We start from the raw sequence: 18,440 nt of genomic DNA on the forward strand, positions 1-18,440 counted from the left end.
GTTTGTTTGTTTGTTCGTTTTTTGAGACAGAGTCTCTGTCACCCAGGCTGGAGTGCAGTGGCATGATATCAGCTCACTGCAAGCTCCGCCTCCCAGGTTCATGCCATTCTCCTGCCTCACCCTCCTGAGTAGCTGGGACTACAGGTGCTCACCACCATGCCCGGCTAATTTTTTGTATTTTTAGTAGAGACAGGATTTCACCATGTTAGCCAGGATGATCTCGATCTCCTGACCTTGTGATCTGCCCACTTCAGCCTCCCAAAGTGCTGGGATTACAGGCGTGAGCCACCTCGCCCAGCCAAGGATGGCATGATCTCCGCTTACTGCAAGCTCCGCCTCCCGGGTTCACACCATTCTCCTGCCTCAGCCTCCCAAGTAGCTGGGACTACAGGCACCCACCACCATGCCCAGCTAATTTTTTGTGTTTTTAGTAGAGACTGGGTTTCACCATGTTAGCCAGGATGGTATCGATCTCCTGACCTTGTGATCTGCCCATCTCAGCCTGCCAAAGTGCTGGGATTACAGGCATGAGCCACTGTGCCCGGCCAGCCAAGGATGATTCTTATGAGGACTCAGAGAAAGGGAAAGTCTGGAACTTCTTAGAGGTTACTTAAGTGGTCATAACCCAATTGTTGATAGAAATATGGACATTAGAGGCCATTCTGATGAGGACTCAAACAGAAATTAGTAACAACATATTAGAAACTAGAGTAAAGGCCATCCTTATAAAGTAGCAAAGGCTGCCTGAATTGCATTTGTGTCCTAGGACTTTATGGAATGTAGAACTTAGGAGTGATGAAGTAGGATATCTTGCAGAGGAAATATAATACCTAAGCAGCAAAGCATTCAGGCTGCTGTGTGGTTACTTCCAACTGCATATGTTGAGATCCAACAACAAAGGAATGAATTAAAGATGGAATTTATAATTAAAAGGAGCGTAGAGCAGAAATGTTTGGAAAATTTTCACCTTGGCCATGTAAGGAACCAAAACGCATGGGAGAAAATACTAAGAGGATGGCTACACAACCATTTGCTAAAAAGATTCACATGGCTAGGAGGGATTCAGGTGCTATTCACCAAGTCAACAGGAGAAAGACCCGGAAGGCATTTCGGAGTTCTTCCAGGCTGCCCCTCCCCTTACAGCCCTAGAGCTCCAGTAGGGCAAATGGTTTCATGGGGTGGGCCAGGGTGCCCTCCAAAGGCTCACTTCCCAGAGCTACCTCGAGACTCTGCTCCCTGCATTATAGTACAGCACTCCTCATCCACCCCAGCCATGGCTCAAACAACTCCAGGTGTAACTTAACATACCTAGCTGTAACCTTGCTGGCGTCCACATGGCATTAATTCTGCAGGTGCACAGAATACAAGAGCTGTGGGGGCCTGGCCTCCTCCACATAGATTTCAATGTCCGTGTTGCAGTTAGCCTTGGGGCCCAAGCAGAGATTTGCTGCAGGGGCGAAGCCACAGCTGAGAGTCCCCACAAGGGCAATGCCAAACAGAAATGTGGAGTTGTAGCTGCCACAGAGAATCCCCACTGAGGTAATGCCTAGTGGAGCCATGGGAGCAAGACCATCCCTGAGACCTCAGAACTGTAGAGCTACCAGTGTGCAATACTAGCCTGAGAGAGATGCAGCCACAAGACACTAACCTAGAAGATCTAAAGCATGAGCTGAGACCAGCAATGCCATGAAGGCAGAGTTACTTGAGGTCTTGGGGGACCAACTCCTGGCCTAGCATGCCCAGGATGCAGTACATGGAGTCAAAGATTACTCTCCAGCTTTAAGACTTAATGTTGTTTCACTGTTAGGTTTTGGACTTAATTGAGGCCTTTTACCGCTTTCTCTTTTGGAATGAAAACGCTTATCCCATGCCTGTCCTACCATTGTATTTTGGAAGTAGATAACTTGTTTAATTTCACAGACTCACAGTTGGAAGGTATTTGCCTCAAGGTGAATCATGCCTTAAGAGTCTCACCCACATCTTATTTAGATGAGATTTTGGACTTTGGACTTTTGAGTTGATGCTGAAATGAGTTAAGGCTTTGGAACCATTGGGATGAAATCAATGTATTTTGCATTGTGAGAAGGAGGTAAATTTGGGGGTGCAGAGGAGGAATACTATGGTTTGAATGTGTCCTCTAAAAGTTCATGTATTGGAACTTAATCCCTAATACAACAGTGTTGGGAGATGGGGCCTAATAAAACGTGGGACACTTAATCTCTGCTCTCATGCATGGATTAATGCCACTGTCATGGATGTGGGCAGTTATCACATGAGTGGGCTCCTAATAAAAGGATGAAGTTTGGCCCAGTTTTCTCTGTCTTGTGTGCTCACTTGCACTTTCTGCCTTCCATCATCAGATGACCCTCACTAGACACCAGTGCCATCCTCTTGGACTTCCCAGCCTCTGAAATCATGAGCCAAATAAACTTCTACTGTTTATAATTTACCCAGTCTGTGGTATTCTGTTATAGCAGCAGAAAATGAACCAAGACAATAATATTTCCCAAAAGTTGCCCAACAGTTTCTTTTACATCTTACTGGACAAAATGAACATCTGGCTGCAAAGAATTTACAAAAGAGTCTTTAGTCTGGTTGGCCACAAGCCTAATCCATAGTTGGGAATTCCATTATTGAATAACAAGGGGAGGATTAGGGTAACCATGTAATTTATCTTCCAAACTAAGACACTATTGAGTTATCAGAGAGCACCATCAATAATTAGTCTAGGATGACATATGAAAACTGGAACATAAGGTCACCCTGGGGAGAGCAGATACTAAAGTGTAACAAGCAGTCTGCCATTGTTAATAATACTGGCTACTGTGTTTCAAGGCCAAAAAATGTGTCAGGTATGTAGCACTCACTCAGCTTTTTACTTATTTAGTTGATATTATAACCCTCTGAAGTCAATATTTTTATCCTCATTTTAATAGCTAAGAGATCAATGCTCAAAATTAAGTTGCCCATAGCTACACAGATAGTGTCAAATCTGAAAATCAAATTCATTGCTTTTTACGTCTAGTTCCCCTGTTCTTTAACAGCCCTAGTTCCAGCTGCTACTAACTTATGTAAAAAACATGTTCCATGATCTCAAATGCATTATGCTAAGTTAAAGAAGCCAAACATAAATAAATGTATACAGTATGATTCTACATATATAATTATAGAAAAGGCAAAACTAGAATGATAGAAGGCAGATTAGTCCTTGCAGGAGAGGGATCAGAGTTGAGATGAGCTACAAAGGCACAGGACAGCTATTTGGGGGTTGATTTAAATATTCTGTCATGATTGTGCTGGTGGGCATACGGTTGAGCTCATTTATTAAACTCATTGTACTATTCCTCTAATATTAAGAGGAAGAGAGAGAAGAAATACTGAAATCAATCATTCTCTGGTATGGCCACAAAAAAAATGGTGATCAAGTATATCAGAGGTGTGGGAGGTGTGAGTTTGCAGTTCTTATAACCCAATATTCTCATTTGTATCACCAGAAGTAGAGACCAAAGAGGATATCCTCCATTTCACTAGCTCCTTGTGTGTTTCTGTGACCCTTCAGATGAGCTGGAGTTATGTATTGGGCCTCTTCGAGAAACCCCAAGAGACATCTTCTCTAATAAGATGATTCTTCTTCTGAGGTCCCACTTGCTTCCACATAACCTTTCCACATGGTTACTTTCTTCAATTTATTTTCTTCTATTTATTTGATTATCTATATGTCTATGATTATTGAATGATCAAAACTATAGATGCTCTGGGAGAAAAGAAACAAGCCCTATAGTAACTGCAAAGCTTCTAAAAATAAAATACCATGACCTTCAGTAGCAGAGTTGCTATTGCTTCATTGTGAAGCATGCTATATAACAGAGAGAAGGATTTTACCCAATTCAGTAGCTAAAAGAGAGCCATTTGAAGGAATTTCTGTAGATTCTGTGCAGGAGACTGATGTAATGAAAACCATGCTTCAGTAAAATGAATCTGGAAAAGTTATATAGAATAGATTAGAGTAGGGAGAGATTGTAGGAGGCAAGATCAATTAGGAAGCCTTCACAATGGCTCGAGTAAGAGCAAATGAAGGCCTGAACGAAGTTGGGCAGTGGGCGCAGAAAGGCCAGGGTGAAATGTGATTAGGTAGTTGACAGCTGAGGAGGAGAATGCAACCAGAGACTATTCTCCCTCCACCCACCACTCTCTGGCCCAGACCCAGAAGTGCAATGAGGAGGAACAACAGTACAGTCTAACAAATAAAGGTGTGGGTGGCCCTGAAACAACCTACTGAGGTACTGAAATTGTTATTATTTCCCTGTAATTTTCATTATTTCTATCCTAGTCACAGTATTTATGTATTTGTTTTGTTTTGTACTACCGTGTACATTTCTGTAACAGCTAGGGAACATTGACATTAAATGCCTTGTAAATTGTTCTTTGTTAAATTCGATTCTAATGTAACTGGCTACCATCAATAAGGTTATTATTATCCTGCTGTCCTCTTTCAGTAATTCTATCTCCTCCCTTTAATTGTTCTGGTTATTCCATATGTCCCTTTTTTTCATTACCTACACAGTTGACAGTTGGCAACTTTTTTTTTTTTTTGCTTGTGCTTTTTTTTTCTGGTTAGCCATATTTTGTAACAGGTTTATAAAATTTAACTCCCATTATAACTCAGATATGAAGAGAAAATGAAAGTTCTTTATAGTTATACTTAATCTGACCCTCTGTCTTAGTCTCATCCCCATTAGTTAACAGGAAATATTAAGTTTTTTAATCTCATCCAATAGTGCTGACTTTGTCTCTCAAAAAAAAAAAAAATCATTCAGTCCCAAAGCTACCCTTCCTCCCCTGCATTTCTACCTAATGTGGCATATGGTGCCTTGTGGTAAGGGGTGGAAATGAGGCTTTTGAGTCCCCAGGGAAAAGGAAAGAGCCAGCTTTCAGTGCAATGTACTCTGCTTCCCCAGGTCTCCATGGCAACACCCATGGCTCCTGGGAGCTGTTTGCCCTGCTGCTAGGCTGCATAGCTTCACTCTATGTCAGTGGCACTCATGTTTTGGTGTCTCTTGGCTTTGTCAGCCATTGGTAGTATATCCTGGTCAACCCTGGCTCATCCCTGCTCCTACTTGCCACAGATCTCCGAATAACAACTACAACCTCCTTTCAGTCCGTGGGCCTGTGGGGGTCCACCAACCCTCACTCCAGTCCCAGGAACATCACCGGGTGGGCCCAGTCTTCCAGATCTAGCTTCTCACTGGAGGCCCTTGCAAGCAGCTCAGGAGAGCCATCCTGTAAGATGTCCCTCTTCTGACCACACTGTGCAGCTACATTGCTACAGCTGTGCCTGAGGCTGGTGCCAGATGAGGCTCAGAGGTGATTTCTTAATCCTGAATAGGTAACAGGGAGAAAAGCTGCCTGCTCTCTTTGCCATCCACGTTATCCTCACTAACTCATCTTTTTTAGAGCTGGTCGAGCTAAACAGCCTAATTCAGCTCTGCTCTTCATTAGATGCATGATCTCAAATAAGTTATTTAGGGGATCTGTGTCCCAGTTTCCTCAACCGTAAAATAAGAATAAAATAACTCATAGTGTCATTGTGAGGACTGAATGAGCTGATACATACAAGTACTTATACGTACTTGTGCACATGTAAGTCATAACATAGAGAAGGTCTTCAGTATGTTAACTCTTTTTCTTTTCCTACTCACAAATGTCTTGAGATAGAAAAGGGAAAGGTTTTTAATTCTTTCTTATAGATAACCTCTTCTGGACTCCAGCCAATCCTTAATGGCAGACTGTTAAGTCTCCTCTATGCCACAGGACAGCTCAATAAGCTGTACTCTCTGCACTTGGTTGTGGGTATGCTGAAGAAGGAGATCAAGTAAATTGGAAAAGTCTCTCTCAAGACAGAATCCTAGCACTATGATTCTAGGACTATGATTCCCATTTCATGATCTGATGATGGAATAATGGAGGCTAAATATTTTCTTGGTCTATTCTTCGTATTCCTTCTTGAACATATTATATTCTTTGCCCCCCTACCCACCCCAGTCCTCCAGGTAGTTAGATTCCTAGATAAATTCAGTCACAGATCATGGGAAGGTAAAAGAGAATAACACATTAGAAATTTTAAAAGTTGCTCTTTTTCATTTATATTCCCAGTTTTTCTCTATATATATTAAGAGCTGACCAAATAATCAACATTGTGTCCAAATTTTTCTGCCCTACCCAGTCTAACATTTGTGTAACATGCCCTCCAGTTTAAAATTTAGCAAACTGCAACTTCATCCATGCATATATTAGAAATTACCTCTTGCTTTTTTCACAAAATATTGTCTCAGTATAATTAAATGTTTTGTTAAAGTGACCTATTCAAAATAAATTATCAAAGAATAGCAAAAGATCTCAACAGATTACCATATACTATGATGATTTAACTTTTGCTAAAAGAAGTAAATCTAATTGCTTATAATATTAACTCAAAGAGAAACAGTACAAAATCCCCAAATCTGTCATGTAAGCTAAAACTCAAGTGTAAATTGTAATGAGCAGTGAACATCACCATATATTGACCACCACTATTAATTTACAGGAGACTTGATTAACTACATTTATGATATAATGTAGTTATAACTACATTTATGATATAATGTAGTTATATCATAACTACATTATGATATAATGTAGTTATATCATAACTACATTTATGATATAATGTAGTTATATCATAACTACATTTATGATATAATGTAGTTATATCATAACTACATTTATGATATAATGTAGTTATATCATAACTACATACTATACTGTATATATAACTACATACTATATATACTGTATATATAACTACATACTGTATATATAACTACATACTATAATGTAGTTATAACTACATTATATCTAATTATATATATTATATATAACTACATTATATAATATATATAATATATATAACTACATTATATATATAATATATAATATAACCATCAAACCCGAGTCATGTTTGTTTAGAATGCTGAAGGTTGAATGGCAATGTGTACTGCTAAATGTTAAATTATTACAGAATATGCATTATTGAAGTAAAGCACTTTCCTCATCTCCTTTGGAAGAGACTGGCCATAAAATGTAGTTGGCCTACTTCAGGGCAGTTTACCCATCCATGAATCCTGAGGGTGCATTAAGCTACATCATAACAGTCTGTGCTGATACAACCAACGGTCTCATGTTCCATTTACTCAGTCAACAGGCCCAATCAGAATAGCTTAACGTAATGGTGATGGTAATTGTCACTATGGAGCAAATTTGGATTTCTTTATTCAATACTATATACAGAAACAAGGAGCACAGAAGGTGAGGGATGGGGTGGGGTAGGGTGGGGGAAGATTCAGGAAACCCATAAATTCATCAAAGGCTTGGAAAATAAGGACTTAAAAAGAAATGGGCCGGGCATGGTGGCTCACGCCTGTAATCCCAGCACTTTGGGAGGCTGAGGCAGGTGGATCACGAGGTCAGGAGTTCAAGATCAACCTGGCCAAGATGGTGAAACCCTGTCTCTACTAAAAATACAAAAAATTAGCCAGGCGTGGTGGTGGGCGCCTGTAATCCCAGCTACTCAGGAGGCTGAGGCAGAGAATGGCGTGAACCTGGAAGGAGGTGGAGGTTGCTATGAGCTGAGATCATGTCACTGCACTCCAGCCTGGGTCACAGAGTGAAACTTCATCTCAAAAAATAAAAATTAAAAAAATGTTATTCAGTCTGTAGAAAAGGATCCTGAGAGCATTTTTAACAGTTGCAAATTTCAGCGTAAACTCCTTTGGAACCACAAAAACTTGAACTTAAATTCTGGCACCTCTGCTTACCAGCTCTATGGGTTGGAGAAAATTACATAAACATGCTAAGCCTCGATTTCCTCAACTGTAATATAGAATACGTATCTCATTGAAGAATGAAATGAAATAATATAGACATAGCAGTATTATCTGTGCCCCCATTATTCCAGCTCAGAGAGCTCCTGTCAGCATCCTCCTGTATGTCTGAGGTCCTATCTTACCATCCTGGGGCTTTGTGGTGATTAGCTGCATAGCACAGCTAAGTGGTAAACAATGAAGACTAGTCACACTCACCAGGCATTGCTCCCTTTTCAAGGGACTTAGCTGTGAAGGGTTCTTAGACTAGGGAAATGCAAATTTAAACCACAATGAGATACCACTCTACCCCTACTAGATTGATGAAAATTTAAAAAATTTAAAAAGTCTCAACAATATCAAATGATACCAAGAATGCAAAGGAACTAGAATTCTCGCACACTGCTGGTAGGAGTACAGAATGGTATTGTTTTTGGAAAACAGTTTGACAGTTACTTTTGGAATTAAATCTACCTTTATTAAATGATGCACAAGTTCTGCTCATGGGTATTTACCTAGGATTAATTAAAACATATGCCAACAAAAGACCTGCATGCTAATGTTACAGCAGCTATATTCATAATAGCCCAAACTGAAAAGTAGCCAAACATCCATCAAATGGAGAAATGATAAAAATCTTGTGGTGTGTTCATACAATCTAATACTACTCAAAAACAAACAAACAAACAAAACTCACTCTTGTAAAAAATAACATGTTTGAAAGCATTATGATAAATGAAGGAAGCCAGAATGAAAAAGCTACATACTACACGTTCCATTTATATAGAGTTCAGAAAAATACAAAGTCTTAGGGACAGAAATCAGGCAAACATTGCTACAGTCTGGGGGACTGAAAAGGGATTGATTCCATTGGGGCACAAGGAATATTTTAGGGGCAATGGGAATGTTCTATATCATAGTTGTGGTAGTCGTGGTGGTTATATGAATATATATTTACTTCTAAAAATGCACCAAATTATACATTTAAAGTTGTGTAATTTTGTCTTATATAGCTTAGGTCTCTATAAACCTGACTTAAAAAATATTTCATACCAAAAAAAGGCAAGTAAAAAAAGCACAAGACAGAAATTAATAAGTTATATATCTAAACCTAAACTTTTACCACCCTGAGCAATGTGGCAAAACCCCATTTCTAGTAAAACAAAACAAAACAAAACAAAACCTATGCTGGATATGGTGGCACAGCACCTGTAGTCCCAGCTACTTGGGAGGTTAATGTGGGAGAATCACGTGAGTTTGGGAGGTTGAAGCTGCAGTGAGCCATAACCACACCACTGCACTCCAGCCTGGACAACCAGAGTGAGAACTTGTCTCAAATAATAAAATAAAATGAATCTAAACTTTGCAAAAGACATACCTAAAACATAGTTATATAGGAACTTGAAATGTAAAAGGATTTTAAAAAAAGATATTTTATACAAATACCAAAAAGGCACAAATTTAAAAAGAAAATTTAAAAATGAAAATACAGACCAATGTAGCCAATAACTGATTCTTAGAAAAGAATAATAAAACTCATAAACTTTTGGCAGGATTAATCAAGGAAAAGTGAAAGAAAGCACGAATAATCAGTGTCAGAAATAAACAAGTGGACATCACTACATATCCTGCAATCAATATCAAAAGAAGATATTATAAAGAGCTGTAGGCTAATAGATTCAAACCTGTAGATGGAATTGTCAAGATCTTTGAAAAGCAGCCTTTAACAAAACTGACCAAAGAAGAAATCTAATATTTCTTTTTCTTTTTCTTTTTTTTTCTTTTTTTTTTTTTTGAGATGGAATCTCGCACTGTCACCCAGGCTGGAGTGCAGTGGCGCGATCTTGGCTCACTGCAACCTCTGCCTCACGGGTTCAAGTGATTCTCCTGCCTCAGCCTCCTGAGTAGCTGGGATTACAGGTGCACACCACCACACCCAGCTAATTTTGTATTTTGACGGGGTTTCACCTTGTTGGTCAGGCTGGCCTGGAATCCCTGACAAGTGATCCACTCGCTTCAGCCTCCCAAAGTGCTGGGATTACAGGCGTGAGCCACCGCACCCAGCTGTAATATTTCTTTCACTACTAAGAAATGGAGTCTAAAAATCTTCCTATGATTTAAAATTTTTTAATTAAATTATCTTGTACCAGATAACTTGAAATACATAGGAAGAAATAACACCAGTATTGCACAAAATGTTCCAGAGAATGGAAAAAGAGGTGTGTTTGGAAGCTTCTGAAGTGACTCTCACTGATCCTCACCTCCTGGTATTCATGCTTTTGTGTAACCTCCTCTCCTTGAGTGTGGACTGGACCTGGTGACTTGCTTCTAATGAACAAAAGACAGCAAAATCATGGGAGATCAATTCCAAGATTAAGTTGCAAAAGACCATGACTTCTGTCGTGCGAGCAGGCTTTCTCTCCTTACTCACTTAGATAAAGCAAGCTCTCTTGTTGTAAGCTGCCCTAAGGAGAGGCTCACAGGGCCAGGATACTGAGAGTGTCCTTGTGCCAACAGCTCATGAGACACTGAGGTCTTAATCTAAAAGCTACTGACAAACTGCGTGTCACTAACAACCTTGTGAGTGAGCCTGAGGTGGATCTTTCTCAGTGGAGCCTTGAGATGACTGCAGACTTGTGAGAGCCAAAAGATCCAACTAAGCCTTTCCTGACCCACAAAAACCATGAGATTATAAACATTGTTTTAAAACACTAAGTTCTGTTGTTGCACAGGATTAGATGACTAACACAAGGAGGAATGTCTGCAGTTTTATTTTGGGAGCCAACATAACCTTATTACTAAAATAAAGTGATGTGATGATGAAGAAAAGTATAAGCCAATCTCACTCATGGACATAGATGAAAAAATGCTAAGCAAAAAAATAGCCAACAAATCCATTTTTACACAAAAAAGATTATGCAAAATCACTAATTTGGGTTATTCCTCAGGAATACAAGCTTGTGTTAACATTTGAAAAGTAATGACATATTTCATTACATTAAGAGAATAAAGGAAGACTATATTATGATGATTTAAACAAATGCAGGAAAAATATTTCATAATATTTAATACCCATTCATGAAAAAATATCCTGCAAACTAGGGACAAAATGAAGTAATCCTTCCTTGAGAATCCTTAATCCAATAGATTATTGAAAACAAAACCTACATCAAACCTTACTTATTATTGATATGTTGCAAGCTTCCCTAGAGTTCAAAATGAGATAAAGAGTCCCACTAATACCAGGTCTATCCAAATATACGAAAGGTCCTAGACTTTTCTTTTCTTTTTTTTTTTTTTTTTTTTTTGAGATGGAGTCTTGCTCTGTTGCCCAGGCTGGAGTGCAGTGGTGCAATCTCAGCTCACTGCAATCTCTGCCTCCTGGGTTCATGCCATTCTCCTGCCTCAGCCTCCCCAGTAGCTGGGACTACAGGCGCCCGCCACCACACCTGGCTAATTTTTTTGTATTTTTAGTAGAGACAGGGTTTCACTGTGTTAGCCAGGATGGTCTTGATCTCCTGACATCGTGGACATCATGATACGCCTGCATCGGCCTCCCAAAGTGCTAGGATTACAGGTGTGAGCCACCGCGCCTGGCCTAGACTTTTCAATAAGGAAAAATAAAGAAATAAAACACACAGTTAACCCTTGAACAACATGGGTTTGAACTGCATGGATTCCCTTCTAGGTGGATTTTTTCCAGCAAGCACAGAGGGAAAATACAGTACTTGCAGCATGCGAAACTCACACATGTTAAGGATGGACACTGCAGAACTTTAAGTATTTGAGAATTTTGGTCCTGGAACCAATTCCCAGCCTATACTGAGGGATGACTATATAATGTCTAGAAAGGAAGAGGAAAAAAAAGGTCACTCACAGAAAATATGTTTGCATATGTAGAAAACCAAAACCATACAGATAAAACTTGAAAATAAGTTAGCAACTTTGATAAATGCAAGCTCATTGTACAAAATCCAATTGTATTTCCATAAATCAGGAAAAAAACAATTTTAAAAATTTAAATTTTATAAAAATACTGCAACTATTTGAATTTTCTAGGAAGCAGATTCTGAGAAAGATATTTCCATAACTTACTGGGATGTATTCTCAAAACCAACATATAGAGAGTGAAGAAAGTAGGATTGAGCAAAGGGAAAATTAAATTTCAATGCAGTGACAACAAGGACTCAGCCAATCAATCCTACAGGAGGCTCTGAAGTTGGGATGGTCCTTCAAAGGGTCTCAAATTGGGATAAGGGGACCTCTCAGGCTTTTATGTTCTTACATTGAATCCTCTCTGGAAGGTGGGAGTGGTGCAAGGTGACCTTAGGCCAGGTGACTCTCTTCAAATGAAGGCAAGCTCCAGGGAGACTCAGCTGAATGCTGTTAACCCCTAACACTCCCAGCAGCTCCAAGAGGAGGGTTTAGGTGGTACACCATGACATCCACTACAGATGACACACGCATAAGCATCATAAATCTAGCAAAAGTGTGGAAGGACTTAATGCAGAAAACTATAAAATGTTATTGAAAGAAATCAAAACAACCTCAGTAAATGAGAAAATATACCCTGAACATGAACAAAAGGCTCAATATCATAAAGTTGCCAAATCTCACTAATAGATTGAATACAATCCTAATAAAAATTCCAATGTTAAGTATGTATGTGCATGTGTGTGTGTGTGTGTGTGTGTGTGTGTGTGTGTGTGTAACTTGACAAACCAATACTAAAAAATATCTACGGAAATGTAGAAATGTAAAGGCTATGCCTAGCCAAGACATTCTTAAAGAAAAAAATGAGTGAAAGAATTTGCCCCACTGAATATTAGGTTTTATTATAAAAGTACAATTATTAAGACAATAGGTGCTGGCATAAGAAAAGAAAAAAAGCTGAAAATGATATAACTGCCTCTCAGTTCCTCCATCCTCCTCGCCTATGATGACTATATCTTCCTAGCTCAGTCATTCTCTCCCATCCTGCTTACAGTCTATATACCTTGTCATAGCCAGTACTAAGCATCACACTCTTGGACCACCATGCCTATATTTCCTCTAGTGCTCTCACTCCAACAGTTCCTTATTTTACCAAGATCTAAAATTCATGAATCAAATACATCTTGTACTGCCCCTCACCTTCCTGTCCTCACTTCCCTACTTGCCCTTCTTAAATTCAGTAGCCCATCATTATAGCCCTCACTCACTTATAGCCTCTCTCTTATACTTCTCTCCCATTCCTCTCTCACTTCATCACATGTAATTGGCAAGATCTCAAACTCCAGAAAAACTGATAATAGCCATAATTTTGCCTATGCCATGTCTGTTCCCAGACACTTAATGTAAGCTGGAGAAACATAAAACAATGCTGACTCCCTTCACTATAAGTTATCTAATAGAAATGGTAAAACAAAACTTGCAGGTGACAGGTTAGGAAACAGTAAGCAAGTAATTTGCCCTTAGTGCAGACCAATTATCCTTCTATGTTTTACTAGTTTGCTAAATTTTGAAGCCTCTTAAAAAACTATCTCCCTCCTCTAATCTCCAATATCTTTTCCCCCATCCTCACTCTTAGCTGCAGAATGTATTTCCATTTCAGAAAATAACAAAAGAATTTCCAGTGGTGCCCACACTGCATTTATTCACAAACCAGCATCTGCACCCACATAGTCTGCCTTCCCACCAATTACTTCAGATGGATTGTACCTGCTCCTGTCTAAAGGCAATCCCTCTTGTGCACTAAATCCCATTGTCTCTCACCTACACAAACACATCAGTTAAGTTATTCTCTCATCTGTCTTCCATTATTAATTTTCCACTTTGCAGTGTGACATTCCCATCAGTGTACAAACAAAAACTGCTATAATTTCCACCATCTGCAAAACATGAAAAAACCCTCTCCTTGACCTCATATCCCCTTCCGGTTATCCTCCATGTGTCTGCTCCTTTTTGTTGCAAAGCTCCTTTAAAATTTTCCTATACTTACTACCTCCAACTTATTCTCATTTTTTCTTAAGCTCTCTGTAATATAATAAGGCTTTCACTCTCCATCACCATTTCACTTAAAACTCCTCTTATCAAGGACACCAATGAACGCCTCTTTGACCAAATCACTGGTCAACTAGTTGAGGGAAGTTTTCCAAGGGAGCATGGCTGAGCAGTCCAGGAGTTGACTGGTCAGCCATGGAGTTGACCGGTCAGCCATGCTCCCTTGGAAAACGTCCCTCATTTAATTTCTAAATAATACACGGTCTTGATTTTCCTCCAGCTTCACTGGCCATTTCGTATCTTCTTTGCTGCCTCATGCGCATTTCCCAAGTCTAAATAGACTCTCTTAGGATGCAATCTTTATCCATGCTCACTTTCTAGATTTTATTTAGATTTATCCACATGATTGTCCAAAAGACTACTTAAACTTAACACATTCAAGGCAGAACTTCCTTTTAACCTGCCCCTCCCACTCCCTGCCCCATTTCAATAAAGAACACTTCTTCCATCCTGCCAATTCCTCAGACCAAAAACCTTGGAGCCATTTTTCAATGTTCTCTTTTTCTCATATTCCATGTCCAGTGAATCAGCAAATCTTATTAGATCTTTCTTCAAAATATATCCAGTTCTCACCACCCCAACCACTCCCCACCCTGCTCAGAGCCATCACAATCTTTTCCCCAGATTATTAATGCCATGGACTCCTAGCCAGTTTTCTGTCCCTTAGGCAATTTATTCTCAACTCAGAAACCAGAGTGACCCTTCCAAAACTATGATCAAGCTCTTATCACTCTCTACTCAAGCCCCTCAATGGCTTTATCCCTCTCAGAGAAAAACTCTCATGCCTTACCATGGCCTATGAGGTTCTATGTCATCTGCATCACTGTGACCTCTCTGTCCTCATCTATCACCATTGTCCTCTCTCTCTCTCTCAGCCGTATCATACTTGCCTCTTTTCTTTTCTTTTCTTTTCTTTTCTTTTTTAGAAGTGAAGTTTCACTATGTTGCCCAGGCTAGCCTCAAACTCCTGGACTCAAGCAATCCTCCTGCCTCAGCCTCCTGAGTAGCTTGGACTACAAGCATACAACATCACACCCAGCTCTGACCCCTTTTCTATCCACCAAGCATAATATTCACTTGCTTCTTCCTTTACCTAGAAACCTCTTTCACCAGAAATTACAATATCTAACTCTCTCACTTCCTTCAGATATTGAATCAGTGGCTTAATTAATGAGGAATTCCAGGACCACTCTATTTAAAATGACTTCCTCTTCCTTTCTTCCACTTCCTTGGAGATAAGAGTTTTATAGAATTTATCACTATATGAATATGAATATAGATAAATACATAGAGATCATTATGTCTATTTGTACATATGTAGATGTACATACATATACAATGCACATCGATATATATACATAAAATTTGTTATATTTACTACCTATTTCTGCACTCTAGAATGTAAACTAGGTGAATACATGATGTTTTGTATATTTTGCTCATTATTCTATTGCCAGCATCTACAACTGTGGCTGGCAAATATCTGGGGCTCAAAAATTATCAGTTGAATAAGTTAATATACACATTCATATTTTTAACAGATGTAAAGTCTTTAGCATTTAAAGACTGACTCTGCTTTATCTAGACATTCCAGCAAAGCCTCCTCCTGCACTTTGATCCCTCACACTTAGATTTAAAAAGAAAACATTTTTATATTATTTTCTACAGTTGGTGGTTTAATGAATGTCCTCTGTGCAGTTGGTTCATTTTAAAGCCACATTATTTCCCTGTCTAATCATTGGCAGTGGCAGGAAGTAGAATTAATCTAATCTTTCAGAAGGATTCCCCTGAAGCCTGAAGCACTATTGCATTAGACAGCAGAGGTTTTTCCTTACTAGGACAGATTTTCATGTCCTAGTGTATATTTAGACACTGAATCCCTTTAAAACTAATGGGAGGTCTGTGGGCCAAACACACTTACAGGAAATGAAAGGAAATGGCACAGTAAAAGCAAGCTGTGAAGAAAGATCTTCACGCTTGCTGTTACCTAATCTGTCACATGAAAGATTTATTTTAAAATTTCTATTAGATAAAATGAACAGAAAAATACCATGTACAGTATTCTTTCAGTATTCCTGCTCTTGTTTCCACAAGTGCCTCCTCTTCATGTGAGTCATGTATTGAGGTAAAGAAAAAAGAGTAGAATAGGATATTTTACTTATCTCAAATCAGAAATGTCATCTTATATTTGAAGAATAATTGCAAAACAACCAAAATGAAAAAAGCAATGCAATTTTGGAAATGTTGAAGCTATAAATTGTCAGTAAATAACTAAGTTATTTCTATTTTCAATGAAAAATAACATTTGGTCAAATAGGCTGTAGTTTGGTTTATTTTGTTGTTGTTATTGCTATGCTTTGTTTTTTAAGAGACCTAAAGATTAGTTCTAATATTGGGTACTTTCTTAGCTTCAAAATATATTAATATTTAGTTGTGCATCTACTACTTTATATTGCTGCCATATTCACACTTCTATTCTTCTCTATTCTTTAACATATTCTTACCTATATAAGAGTTTACCAAAAGAAGTAAACTTCTTCACTTTTTTCTCCAGCCTTTCTGACTAATACTGTCTGTTGCAAACTTCCTTTGCTTTTCTAAGATAATATTCCAGGCATATCCCAAGCCTTTTTGGTCTCTTTCAGTGACAAGAACAATTTCATTTAAGTAATTGTAATTCACTCTCAGATGCTAAAAAAAAAAAAAAAAAAAAAAAATCCAGACTAAATCAGAAGTTCAATCTAACTTCCATTCCAAATCTTCACTCCCCCGCAGGACTGAAACTTGATCTTTGGATGTGATAGCTGCAATAATGAAGTAGTCTTAGTCTGTTTCTCACCTTCCTTTCTCCATCTACATTACCTCTGCTACACGTTCTCCCAGGGTCAAGATAGCAAACAGGGGAGATTAGGAAAATAAGGATATCTTATATGACAGATATTTTATAATTTGCCATAGCACATGCCCAAAGGCAGATGCCCAAATGTTAGTTCTCTCATAGGGCACATTGTATACTCTTTGGTGGTTCCCCTTTGCCCTCTACTTGTCCTGCCATTGCAGGTTGTTCCAGCCAGCTTCATGGCTTGAGAATTCTCCATACTAGGGGCTGGGCAGGGTGGTTCACACCTGTGGCTCACACTAGCACTTTCAGAGGCAGAGGTGGATGGATCACTTGAGTCCAGGAGTTCAAGACCAGCCAGGCCAACATGGTGAAGCCTCATCTCTACTAAAAATACAAAAATTAGCCTGGCATGGTGGCATGTACCTGTAATCCCAGCTACTCCAGGGGTTAAGAAACAAAAAAGACACTTGAACCCAGGAGACAGAGGTCGCAGTGAGCCGAGATTGCGCCACTGCACTCCAGCCTCGGTGGCAGAGCAAGACTCTATCTCAAAAAAAAGAAAAAAAAAAATTCTCCATACTAGAAACAGGCAGGAAGCAGGCATCAGTTTCTTTGTTTATGTATGTCTCTGCTCTAGTGGGTTTATCAAGGCCTCTGAAGAATTTTCCCACCGAACCCCATCTGGTGAGATTAGGCAAGAGTTAAACATTTCTGTAGCTACATAATCATCCAGTCAGAAAACAAGATTCCAGTCTCTTCTACTTTCCTGGCATCTCCAGATTTTAAAACTTAAATTCTTGGAGACTCATCAAATGACTTGAGATGAGTGCTGGCATCTCAGTCTCTATTCCCTTGGTTGGGGAGAATTTCCATGGTACTCCTAATTACAACAGAGACACACCTATTATAACTATTCTCTCTCCAATCACACTTTAAAGTGCCTGTTCTTATATAAAATATAAGTTGGTAGTTGGATTAATAGTTCCTAGAGAGATTCTGCTATCTCTCAGTAATTTGGTCATGAATATGTTTACCATCTTTCTTTATAATATATGTGTACTTACCACCTACCATTCTCAGGTTTATGACTCAGTTCACATTCTAAGACATTAGAAAAAAGTTACAGTCTACATCCTATGTCACCTATCTTACCATTGCAGAATCTTTGTCATTCTGCACTATAGTCAAAAGCATTGTGTAGTAGACTGAAAAAGAGTCACCAAAGACATCCATAGCCTAATCTTCAGAAACCATGAATATGTTACCTTAAATGACAAAAGGGACTTTGCAAATGTGGATTGAGGACCCTGAGATGGGAAGCTTATCTTGCATTATCTGATGAGTCTTAAATGTAATCACAAATGTCATTATAAGAGAGAGGCAGGGGTGAATATTAGATTTTAGAAGTAGGAGATGTGAAAACAGAAGCAAGAGATTAGAGGAGTTCAAGGAAGGGGCCCTGAGCCAAGAAATGCAGGAGCCCATCAGAACCTAGAAAATGCAAGAAAAGGCATCTCCCCTAGAGCCTCCAGAAGGAGCTAGCCTGGCCAACATCTTGACTTTAGCCCAGTGAAACTGATTTCAGACTTCTGGACTCCAGAACCATGAAAGAATAAATTTTTGTTCTTTTAACACACCAAGTTGTGATAAGTTGTTCT

General features: G+C 39.0%; 1 protein-coding gene across 1 annotated transcript in view; it reads right to left on the reverse strand.

Moving 5' to 3' along the window:
* LOC100969270 (zinc finger protein 532-like) overlaps window positions 1–18,015 on the reverse strand; it is a 33,029-nt gene extending 15,014 nt beyond the window's left edge. The window contains exon 1 of the mRNA XM_055112145.2: window positions 17,935–18,015. Coding sequence (XP_054968120.1) covers window positions 17,935–18,015 — 81 coding nt within the window. The remainder of the gene's footprint in view (window positions 1–17,934) is intronic.
* Between the last annotated feature and the right edge of the window lie 425 nt (window positions 18,016–18,440).

This window comes from Pan paniscus, chromosome 3 (genome assembly GCF_029289425.2).
Source record: "Pan paniscus chromosome 3, NHGRI_mPanPan1-v2.0_pri, whole genome shotgun sequence".
Taxonomy (NCBI): domain Eukaryota; kingdom Metazoa; phylum Chordata; class Mammalia; order Primates; family Hominidae; genus Pan; species Pan paniscus.